The 12,082-nt window shown below is 46.9% G+C and overlaps 1 protein-coding gene across 13 annotated transcripts in view; it reads left to right on the top strand.

Annotated features, from left to right (window-relative positions):
• PITPNM2 (phosphatidylinositol transfer protein membrane associated 2) overlaps positions 1-12,082 on the top strand; it is a 123,472-nt gene that overhangs the window by 92,907 nt on the left and 18,483 nt on the right. For 8 of the 13 annotated variants that reach the window (XM_072935978.1, XM_030285937.4, XM_072935976.1 and 5 more), the window contains 7 exons: positions 1,387-1,631; positions 2,090-2,279; positions 3,286-3,405; positions 3,723-3,934; positions 8,195-8,370; positions 8,684-8,854; positions 10,793-10,942. In XM_072935978.1, the coding sequence (XP_072792079.1) occupies positions 1,387-1,631; positions 2,090-2,279; positions 3,286-3,405; positions 3,723-3,934; positions 8,195-8,370; positions 8,684-8,854; positions 10,793-10,942 (1,264 nt within the window). Of the gene's footprint in view, positions 1-1,386; positions 1,632-2,089; positions 2,280-3,285; positions 3,406-3,722; positions 3,935-8,194; positions 8,371-8,683; positions 10,943-12,082 lie in introns of those variants that run through there. The other 5 variants (XM_030285940.4, XM_012577986.5, XM_012577984.5 and 2 more) reach the window with 2 other exon arrangements.

The following is a 12,082-nucleotide window of genomic DNA, read 5'->3' as shown; positions in this document are numbered from 1 at the left end:
TTGTTCTCCAAATGAACACTTAAAATCCTTGTCTGGAAGCAGAAGAGGTGCTGAGACGCTTTGAGGGCTCCTCCTGTGCCTCCACCCAGGGAAAAGTTCACTGTGCAGGTGCTAAAATTGGAGTCAGAGAAGGTTTGAAGAGCAGGCATGAATACAGTGGAATGGTGCTAAATAATTCAAGGCCATTCTTATGCAGGAGGTCTGGAAAAATCATTATTACAGACTTGGATGAGAATTTTAATACTTCTGGTGGGCTGTGTAATAAGACAAGCTTTAATATTATCTGGCAAAAACGTGATATAGTTGTTAGGCTGCTAATGTGTGCCTGGGCATGCTTTCCTCCCACCAGCAGGTCTGTCAAGGACTCAGTCACTGCTCAAAGTATAACAGGTGACTGAAGGTGCTAGAATTAAAACGATTTGCCAAATGGAAAACACTGCTGCCCTCCATCCTTTCCTTACCCCCTCTCAGTGGCAGCAGGGGGTTGCTCAGGATGTTCTCGGATGTTGTCTCTGCTACACAGGCGTCAGGTACAGAAGGGTTTGCACAGATCTCACAGGTGTGGGATGGAGGATTTGAGTCGTTGTGGGAGCTGTAAGCACATTAAAAATAGTTACTGCTCTATTGTGTTACAGTATCTGCACATAGATGCTCTTGTACCTGCCTGGGGCATCAGGATTGGGCTTACAACTCTCTGACAGAGCATTAATGATAAGGATACAATGCCCTGCTTCCCCCAAATACAGCCTGTCTCTTTAGGCAAGGAATTGGTTCAACACAATAAGCAAATCACCTGGGCAGCCAAATTAAAATCCCTCACTGTGTGCATGCAGCAGTCTCCCAGCCACATGCTGGCCATCCTTGTGTTATGGGGTCATGAACTTTTTTATTTTCAATTCCTCTCTTGCAACAGTTTAAGCAAATCTGAAGTCTTATTTATAACTTCTGTGTTAAGCAAACATGCAATGACTGATCTTCCCACAAGTTCTCAGTAATTTGCCACTTGCTGACCTGTTTGATCTCATTTCTTAATTTTGCTGAATGTGTTTCACTGCCAACTACTTCAGCTGAGCTCAGCACCCCACATAAAACAACACCCATCTCTTATTTCTGTATTTTTCCACCCTAATATACACAAGGATGTCTTCCCTGCTGCCGTGTTTTACCTGGATACAATTTTATGCAGGTTTTTTTTTACTTTCAGTATTCCTTCTGTTTCTGAAAAGTCACACTGAGGCTCTGTGTAGGATAAGAGACCTGGAAGGAGTTCTTAGCTTTTTAGTATTGTATTATGGTGTATCTAATGGCCTTTGCCATAAATTAAGCACAAGTCCCACCCCTTTGAAAAACGAGTGTTTCTGTGTGCTCTCTTCCATCCCCACCTAGGATGAATCAGTGCAGCCATTAATGCAGCCAAGTAAAATCCATGTCCTCCTCTTGGTCCTCCATGGAGGGAACATCCTGGACTCAGGAAGTGGTGACCAGAGCTCCAAGCAAGGGGATGTCAACACCATCACGACCGTGTTTGACACGGTGATGAGGGTGCATTACCCAGCTGCTCTGGGACACATTGCCATCAAACTTGTCCCTTGCCCAGCCATCTGCTCCGAAGCATTTTCCCTGGTGTCCAGGTAAGCTGATGCTGTTTTATCATGGAGTGAGGGTTTTTGGGGGGTTTGTTTTGTTTTATTTGTTTTCCTGAGATGTTCTGCATGTAGCACTGGGAGCTCTGACCATGCTTTGAGAATGTATTTATTAATGTACCAGCCAGACATTCAATCCCGATTTCATACTTGGCTGCAGTGAATACAGTAATCGTGCAGCAAGAGTTCTGAGATTGATTTATTCTAATTAATCCAATAAATACTAAGGATTTAATTCCTTGTCTGGAGGTTGTTCTGTCAGTGTAAGTATGTTGTCCTTGAAGATTTACGTTTGATGGGAGGGAAAGATTTATTACACTCTCACCCACTCACAGAGGAATAAATGGCCTTTCTGTCTTGAGGCTTTTTTTTATGAACCACAACACTTGACTGTACTGCCTGCAAGTTGTTTTCCCCATATTCCCACTGTCTCTTGCCTTCTGCAGCCTCAGCCCATACAGTTATGATGAGGGCTGCCTGTCCAACAGCCAGGATCACATTCCCCTCGCTGCGCTCCCCCTGCTCGCCACGTCCTCCCCGCAGTACCAAGAAGCCGTGGCCACTGTCATTGTCAGAGCCAACCAGGCCTACAGTGAGTTCATCAAATCCCAGGAGGGCACCTCCTTCAACGGCCAGGTGAGCCAGGGGCTGTTCAGGCCACAGCCAGAGGAAGAGCAAGTGAAGCAATTTCCTTCTGAAACTCTCTTTGCCATAAATCTCTCAGGAGGGATGAAAATATGGCAGTGCTAGGCTGCAATAAGGAAGTGTTGTGCTTTCCATTTCTTTTTTCCTGAGAGGGAAAGATTATTGCTTGTATGCTGTCCTGAACCTCTGGGATTTGAAGGAAAGCTTGAGTTTGTGTTCAGAAAAAGCTATGAAGTTAGTAAGGTTTCAGTGTGACACACCTTGCCAGAGCAGGAATGTTGCCTTTGTTACTAAACATGGTCTTGTCCCTATTACAAGCCAAGGCTGTTTAAGCATTCCTGGCTTTAAAGGACCTTCAGCAGCTCATGCTGGAGCTGTTGCACCCATGGGTTTATGTTTTGAGGCTGTGCAGCTACTGCACCCTATGAAGAGCACAATTGAGCCTCACACCCCTGAGCAACGTGACTCCCTAGCCCCACGAGGGCAGAGGAATGAGAGGAGCTGTCACACTGCACTGCTGAAATGTGGTTTATTCAGCCTGAGCTTCTTCCCAGCCAGCCCTCTCCTTCCCAGGATCTTGGTGCTTTGCTCTGCCTGTCTGCTCATGCCCTTGGAGGCAGAACACTGTTATCCCCTTGGGATACAAATGGGCAGAAGCTTCCCTGAGGTAGCACAGGCAGCTGGCAAGGGGGATCCAGCTTGGTTTCTGCAGTTAGCACCAGGATCAGGGCTCTGCCTTGCTGTCCAGTTGGCTGGTGGGGACAGCCAGGACAGCTGAGCTGTGGGAGAGGATGGGAGTCTGCAGGCAGGGATGGATTTCACTGGCTGAGCAGTTTTACTGGTGAAGGCACTGGGCATCCTGTCACTGCAGCTTGTCCAGCTGTAATCCAGCACTCTGTCCAACTGTTAGTTCTGAACTGAAGTCAAGGGGCTTTTTTTTTTTAATTTCCTTTTTATTCCTCCTCCCTGTCCTCCCCTGCTTCTCTTTCCTTCCCAGGTGTGCTTGGTAGGGGACTGTGTTGGAGGGATACTGGGATTTGATGCCTTATGCTACAGCAACCAGACTGTGTCCGAGAGCCAGAACAGCAGCCGGCGAGGGAGCGTCGTGAGTGTCCAGGTAACGCTGGCTCCCAGCTCCTCCACAGACCCTGGTTTGAGTAAGGATCTCCTCAAACAGCAAAGACTCTGTTCCTTAGCAGTGGCAGACATGTCTTAAGGTGCACATGGGAGTCAGTTTGGGTGTGTTTGCTCTAAACAGGGATGTTTCACCCTCTGGTGTGAAGCATCACCCACACTTTAGAGAGTGATTCGGCCTGAGATTCTGTACTGGCCTCAACTGGATCTTAGGGTGAATGGGGAAAGGAGGATAGGAGGGAGGTGTTAGAATGTGGGTGTATTCTTAATTCAGCTAAACCCATACATTTCAAATCCCAGGATACCGACCTTCTGTCTCCTGGGATAACGGTGAACAACAGCCACTGTTCCAGTGGCTCTAACCTGGAAGCCAGCAGACACCTCAGCAGGAGCAACATTGATATTCCTCGTAGCAATGGAGAAGATCCAAAGAAGCAGCTGCCACGAAAAAGGAGTGATTCATCCACCTATGAGCTGGACACGATAAAGCAGCATCAAGCCTTTCTTTCAAGGTAAGATTTAAGATTTGGAAGGAACAGATCCAGCAGTGTCCTGGAGCTGAGGGTGGGGTATCTGTGGAACCTGAGTGTTGCTTTGTCATCCTGTGATAAGCAAGGTGCAGGAAAACAATTTAGATTAGAGGGTTATCGATTTCAGTGTGTTGTATATGCAAAAAAAAAAAATTAACAGCTTTTTTGCTGAGTGGCACTGAGAGAATCCAGCTTCTCTACTGCATCAGTGGTGCAATGGCAAGAAGCCCTTTGAGCTGTTGTGTGGCAGCCAAGGCAGTCAGGGAGCTGCTGCTCTGCTGTGCTCCAAGTGTGGGATGGAGGTCAGAAGCAAATGGAGAAATCATGTAAGGGAACTCAGCAAAGCAGAACTGGGAACCCAGCATTGTATTAATCTTAAAGCATCTCTGAAACCTGATTTTGAGTTATTCTGTCCCCTGCCAGGGCTGCTTCATTGCACCAAGGACATATTTCAAATTTGTTTGTCACTGTTGAAGCCCCCAGTATCACATTTTTAAGCTTTTTCAAATGGACATTCAGAAATGTGTTTGTTCACATAACCCATGGAATTTTCACAGCAGTCTGCCCATGGCCACTGGTCATTCAGGGATTATTTCTGTAAATCCAGAGGATTTTTCTGACTGAATCTTCTTCAGCCTCTGGAAGTAGACAGCCCAGAGCTTTCTCTCCTGCAGACCTGGAGGAACTGCAGTAAATATGCTCTTAATCCCTCTTCTCTCATGTCCCAGGAACTGGGGAGCAGTGTCCCCCCCAGCAAACCCCATTATCTGCATTGCAGCCTCAGCCAAGGCTGTTCCTCTTGCTCTGTGCTGAGCTGAAGGCTTCCCCTGCATTCCTCCCCCTCCATCACTACTTGGAGTCATTGTTTTAGCACAGGGATTTGTGTTGTTCTCTCTTGTCAGGGCCCTTTGGTAAATGATTTATGGAGAGAGAAGGTATCGAAGTGAATGTTGTTGGTGCACAGAGATAGGATATTCAGAAAGACAGCTGCATTTACGAAATCCACAGTGAGGTTCTTGGCTATTTCCAGCAGGTTAATAAAAGGAAATCAGGCTCTTGTTCTTGCCTCCTCAAAACAGTCTCCTGTATTACAGGGAAAATATGAGTTGTGCAAAAAATGTGCTGATTTTCTTCTTGTTACTGACCTCAGGGGCACAGACTCAGTTAAGGAAATCAGGCTGGAATCTTCATGCATTTTTACACCTATTTTAGAGTAAGTGCTGGACCTGATATGGATAATGGATTGCTCATTTTGTTGTTCCAAATAGCTTTCTGCTGCTCCTTCCTGTTCCAGCTCTGAAGGGCTCTGCCTGCAACCCAACATGCAGCACTTGTGGGTCCCTGGCAAGAGCTGTTTGGATTCAGTGGGGTGACAGATTGGTGCATTATTACTTCTTAAGAGTTTTATGTGTTTCTAAACCTCCCTTTAGACCTTGGGCTAAAAATTAGTCGCTTCCCAGAACTCAAGACCAGGATTCCCTCAGGGAAAGGGGCAGGTTGAAGCTGCAGTAGGAGTTCTCTCTGCATGTCTCTCACTCAGCTCTGTGGTGCAGGGGAGGCTGGGGAGCAGGAATTCACTCATCCCTGGTGCAGAAGAGGCTGGGAAGCAGGGATTCTCCTCATCCCTGGTGCAGAAGAGGCTGGGAAGCAAGGATTCACTCATCCCTGGTGCAGAAGAGGCTGGGGAGCAGGGATTCACTCATCCCTGGTGCAGAAGAGGCTGGGAAGCAGGGATTCACTCATCCCTGGTGCAGAAGAGGCTGGGAAGCAGGGATTCACTCATCCCTGGTGCAGGAGAGGCTGGGAAGCAGGGATTCACTCATCCCTGGTGCAGAAGAGGCTGGGAAGCAGGGATTCACAGATTCACTCATCCCTGGTGCAGAAGAGGCTGGGAAGCAGGGATTCACTCATCCCTGGTGCAGGAGAGGCTGAGAAGCAGGGATTCACTCATCCCCTCCTGCAGGTCAGCTGGATGTCGCTCCCCTGCCCATCCCTGGACCTTGTTCTCCCAGCCAGCACCAGCAGAATGCCCATTGGCCTCTGCCATCAAGGAATGATTTTTCCCATGCAAAAACCAAGCCCTGGTGTGACGTGGCTTCGAGCAGGAGGTTGGCAGAACAGAGCCAAGTTTTCCTCCAGGGCTCGGCAGACGGGCAGCCTGGCACACAGGGACCTTGCTGTCCGTGCCCACTGCAGATTTCAGCCTGTGCCAAAGACACTCATTTTTATTCATGTATCAGACCTACCCACTTCTCTGGGATAATGCCCAGCAAGCCAGAGCAGCATCTGGAGATTACAATCACACATTTATTTTTAAATTCAGTCCTTCTGCACAACTACATTATTTCTGGCTGTGCCGTACTTGTATTATTGTAAATGAGTTGATTTGCTTCTGAAATCCATAAGCTCCTGTTTAATTAATGCACTCAGTACATCTGCTGCTCTTTAAAGGAAGAACAGGGCACTGCAGGTTGCTTGGAGCATGACTGATCCAGAGTTCCCCTTGGCTCTCATTTCTTTTGATTGCTGAAAAGACGATACCAAGTTCCCGGCAGAAGGAGTGAAGATGCCCAAAATGCTCCGTGCTGTGCCTGCTCTGCTTCTTCCCTTCCCCACCAAGAGATGCTGAGGGAAGCTGAGGGGAATACACCAAACAGCCCCTGCACCCATCCTGCCATGGGGATAGCTTTTCCTCTGGAGCCTTTGTTGGAATCCCATCGCTGTCACCCTGCCTTCAGCGAAACCGAGCGTCTCCTAAATGCCTTTGCATTCCTCACACGCAGCAAACTCGCTGCCTTGCATCTTGTTAGCAAAGCAATTGTAGCTCCACCAAAGGTGGCTTGTTCTCAGAGCTGTTCCAGGGCTCTGCAGCTCTGATCCCAGGCAGCCTCGTCTGCATCACAGAAACAGGAACAGGCTCATTTGAGCTGTCACTGCTGTAACCTCCCGTTGTTCCTCCCGTTTTTTGACACCACTGTTTTGACTCCCTGTGATGTGTGTGTGTCTGGCATAAGTAACTTATCACTCCCGAGCTGGGAGAGCAGAGCAGTGCATGCAGCTCCAGAGGGAACACGGCGGCGCAGCAGGAGCAGGCGGAGGCTCAGCATCCTCTGGGAATGGTGTTCAACACAGGAGCTGTCTCTGGGATTATTCGTTATTTGCCATGGCAGGAAAGAAAAGTCTGCCTGAAACCTAGTTTTCTTCCCCAAAAGTGTGAGCATCTGCAGCTGCTCCCAGGCTGTGGCAGTGTCTGAGGGGTCTGTGAGCAACTCCTCTGTGCTGAGGATGGTGGGAACAGCTCTGGTTTGGGACCACAGCAGTGCTGGGCTGTCACTGTCCTCAGAAGCAGCCTTGATGAGCCAGAGCTGTTGCACATGAGGATGTGACAAGTACTGGTCACCACCTGGGGTTTTGTTTTGGGGCCACAGAGCCGGCAGGAGACTGTTGGATCTGCATCATTCCCAACTCCAGGCCAGTAAACCCTTTATCCAACCCATCTCTTACGGTATCCATGTCTCCTACATGTTTTATAGAACCTGTTCTGATGATTTTTTAAGTGTTTGCAAACACCCTCTTAAGGCACTGCTGGTACTGCCTTCAACTCTCTGCTTCTAATTATAATAACCCATACAGCTGCCACTGGAATCTGCACAACCTGGAGAGCAAAGGAATATGGAGCTTTGTGCTTTTGGCTGAGAACAGAAGCATCTCAGAAAGCCTTTTGTGAACCAGGTTATCAGTGTTACACATCTGTCATTTAATTTTCCCAGATTTAGACTGCAAAGAAACAACTCTCCCTAACATGGGGGTGGATTCCCAGGGTTTTCACCCAAGCAGTCCTGCTGCTTCTTCCTCAGTGTCCAAGGAAAATGAGAATCTAAATCTCTGTGTTAAACCTGTGCATTGCCCAGCCTGCACAGCACAGAGGTGGAATTTTGCAAACAGATTTGACACCTGAGAGAGGGAGGAAAATCTGGACATTTCTATATAGTAGCAGCAACCACGATTTTGCCTCCTTAAAGAAAAAACATTTTGAGGAAATGGTGTGTAAATGAACTCACCTGAAGCTTGGATCTGTACATTTAAATTATGCCAGTGCAGTGGGGTCACTGTGGGTTGATTAGCACAGTCCCTTCACTGAAGAGATAGAAATTATATCCACTGTCAATCACTAATCCAGGCTTTAATTATGAAAACACAGTAAGAATATAATTGAGATTTTATTTTCTATTCTTGTCCCAGTTTACATTCTAGTGTCCTGAGAAATGACCCCACATCCAGGCGATCCAGCAGCTCCACGATGCTGGATGGAGGAAATATTGGGAAGTTTGACTTTGAGATCTCCGACTTCTTCCTCTTTGGTTCTCCCTTGGGTCTGGTGCTTGCACTGAGGAAAACTGTAATTCCAGCTCTTGACAGTAAGTCCTGGTGCAAACTGCTCCCTTGGTGGGTGGTGTAAGCACCTCCTGCTGCACTTGCAGGAGTCTGGTTAAAGCCAAACATTTCTCTATCACGTTTATTGCACCGTAAAGAAGCAGATCTCCCTGTGCTCTATGCACCACCGATTATACCACTGCCAAACATGAAAAGTGCTGGGCAATTCTTGAGTCTGTAAGCATTGTAATAAATTGTTTCAGTTGACTAAACTAGGAGATAAGAGGGATGATAAGTATTTTGCAATTTTGTAACCTGATACTTGAGGGATTTTTTTTTTTTCTTTTGTCTTTTTAGTCTATCAGCTCAGACCAGCTTGTCAGCAGGTCTATAACCTGTTCCACCCTGCAGACCCATCTGCTTCACGCCTCGAGCCTCTTTTGGAGAGGAAGTTTTACCTTTTGCCCCCCTTCAATATTCCCCGGTACCAGAGGTTCCCGCTGGGTGATGGCAACTCTGCTGTTTTGGGTGAGTCCCTCTGGATCCACGTTAGCCCTTAAAGGCTTACAGCCACATGTTACATGAAGTTATAACACAATTGGAAATGGTGAGAAGGAGAACTGCCCCTGTAGCATTAGCTTGTTCCTGATTTACCAGAAAATGAATTTTCTTCCAGTGAAATCAGTGCCTTGTGTGCTGTGTGCCCTCTGTTTGGCACACAAGGGCCTCCAGCTGCTGAGGGCCATGAGGTGGTGACCTCTCTGTAAAGGCCTCTGTTTTACACCCAGACTGGTGCTTGTGATTGAGAGTGAATGAAACACAATTGAGTTGGCAGAATTTAGGACTTGGAGGGCCAGAGAAGACTGCAGGGAGCAGAGCCTACAGCGAGATGATGAGGTGATTTACTTGTTTGCATCCCATTTGTTTGATATTTGAATCATGCAGGTCTAAATGAAGAAGACTGTGTAACTAGAGCTGGATAATTCTGGTGATCCTCTTCATCATTTTAAAGTTGAAAATCCAAAGAAGTGGCCTTCTATATGTATCAATGTCTTCAAGTATTATAATTGCTCAGTCTAGAGGCCTGATTTGTTAGATGGGCACAAACTAAACCCCATGTTTAATGAAGTGAATAAAATGCTTTCTGCAGGCCCCACTCACTTGTCAAATTTAGCCAAGATCTTGCTGCAGCACTTTTTAAAAATGGATCCACCCACAACTGCATTTGTACCCAGGCCAGTTACAACAGCTCAGGGAATCTATAGCAACTTGAAGAACAATTTGCTTTTTGGGTGTATTCTAGGTATCAGCTGCAAGGGGCTTTTTACAAAAAAAAAAAGTATGCAGCTAAACCTTCTTTCTCTTAAATACATTCCAGAGCCCCTCTTGTCACTGAAGTCAGAGGTAGAGGCCCCATTGACACTAAACCTCTGTTCTGGTTATCACTGTGGACAGCAGCAGGAATATTGGAGCCCCCCTGGACCTCTGAGTTGGCTGTGTTTGGAGAGACACTTGCTATGCAGTGAAGTTAAACAGCAATTAGCTCTCCTATGAGAAGGGCAGAGTGGTTGCAAAAATTGCAAAACCTCTAGGCCTGAGCCTTTTTATTTTAAGAGATACTGCTCTGCCTGGATGAATAAAACTGAGAAAAAACAGCTTTAAATTCTCCTTTTCCTGTAAGACAAAGCCTCTTCATTTGCTTATCAGAAAGTAACAGGCTATTCCTTTCCATTAGAAGTCCACATTGTGATGGACACATTACCCAGAAGGACTAACCATGATTCACCAAGCTGCTCCTGAAGTTAGTGTTCACTGGAGGGCACTCCAGAAAAGTTAATTGCTGCTATAATTAAGCTGTCTGTTTTGCTGATCACGTAAAATTCAGGTGCTCAGTTATAATTGGTTCTGTACAAAACCTTGTGTAACACTGCTTGTGCACATCTCCTCATGCAGGTAGCTTTTTTGGGAGTCCACCATTCAGAAAGCCTCTCAGGCTGGTTTTTCCCCCCATTTTCCCATCTATACTAAATGCTGGTCCCTGTTTCATTTCAATGAACTTGCAGAGCAAAATCAAACTCACATCCCTGCTTACTCCTGTGCTTTGCACTGTGTAGGCTGTGAGTCTGATTCTTCCCTTACAGCATATTTTTTCCACTCACAGTAAAAAAGATTTCTCTGGATCTGCTGTGTATTTATGGATTTGGCTCAGAAGGGGGTGAAGATGCCTTCCTTTTGTTGTTGAAATGCCATCATTGTGTTCTCCTCTGCTCCCAGTTAATCTCTGATGTTGGTCTGTTTGGAAATCACCCATTTTGTTTCTTTTACTCTATTTGAAGGTTGTCTGTTCATTGAAGACTCATAATTAAGTGCTGGGGTGTAACTGTTTGTATGTTTAACACTTTGTGGCCGCATGTCTGTTGTTCTTTGTCCTTCTGTTATGTTTTTTTTTTCCCCATCTGCTTCTAGTTGAGACAATCCAGAACAATCCCATCCTCCTGATGGAAAGTAGCCCTCTGGGTGCTCTCCAGCACCAGGACAGCTTCATGGAAACAAGTATCCCCGTTCCCGTACTGAATTGGCAAGATGTTTCCAATAAAAGTGCTGGTTGTGCTGAGTGTGTGTAATCTACACTTTTGTATTGTCTGTGGTGTTGGGTTCTTGGGGTCCTTTTTTGGAGATCACACTGTTGCCTCCTGGAGTTGAAATCTCTGTGCTGTCTCTCGAGCTGTGCCACACAAAATCACCACTGGGGATCACACTGGGAGAGGTGCTGTGGAAAAAGTGCTTGGGGTTATAAACTCTGTCCCATTCTGGTGTAGATGCTGGAGGGGAGCTGCTGCCATGCACGGACTGGTGTGGTCTGTGCTGCTGGAAAGAGCCTTTGGCAGAGACAATCCCTGCTGGCCCTGCTTGTGTGGTGCTCACCGAGGGCAGCATCCCTTGGGAAAGGGTGTCCTGAGTGTGCAGCTCCCCAACAGCCACGAATCACCATGCCCAGAAGTCCAATTGATGTCCATGTCACACCAGATTTTGTCCCTTTGAGTATTTCCTCTTTGGACACTCTGAGCACAGCACTGAGGCTTTCCGACCCCAGGGTGGCTCTGCGTGTTGGTTATTTAAATTAATTTCTTGTCTCCCGCCTTAAAAGCAAAGTTTGATGCATTTGTTTTGCCTTATTTTCCATCATCAGTGCTGCATGGCCTCATTTATTCTGATTGTGGCTGGTGCTACATCTGCAATTTTGATGAGATTTGCCTTTGTTCTGGTTTTTTTCTTCCCCGCGTGTCTCACTTGCTCGTTCTCGTTCCTTTCTCAGTGTTTTGCATTGAGAGCTGGGTTCTGCTGCCCTGTTTGTGTTTAACAAGCTGACCCTCACTGTCCCTGAGCAGTTTGGGCTCTTATGTGGTCATACAGGATGGCAACATCGCCGAGTTTTCCCCGTGCTCTCCCCTCTGTCTCCTGGAGGTGGAGAGGATTTTTGGGTGTGCAGTTGCCACGTTGCCTGTGCTGTGTGGGTCTGTGGTAAAGCAGAAGGGAAGGATCTGCTGCTATTAATTAATCCCTTTGGAGGTCCCTGGTGAAATGCCATTTCACTGTGAGCTGATCCTGCCTGTGGTCAGGACAGAGCTTGTCCCTTGCCCATGGCAGGGGATTGGAATTAGCTGGTCGTTAGGGTCCTTTCTAACCCAAACCATTACAGGAGTCTGTGATTCTCTGCTTTTTACGTTGTGAGTCAAGAGCACAATGTGTCCAAGC

The sequence above is a fragment of the Taeniopygia guttata genome, chromosome 15 (genome assembly GCF_048771995.1).
Source record: "Taeniopygia guttata chromosome 15, bTaeGut7.mat, whole genome shotgun sequence".
Classification (NCBI taxonomy): Eukaryota; Metazoa; Chordata; class Aves; order Passeriformes; family Estrildidae; genus Taeniopygia; species Taeniopygia guttata.
This window is presented reverse-complemented; position numbering and strand designations above follow the sequence as displayed.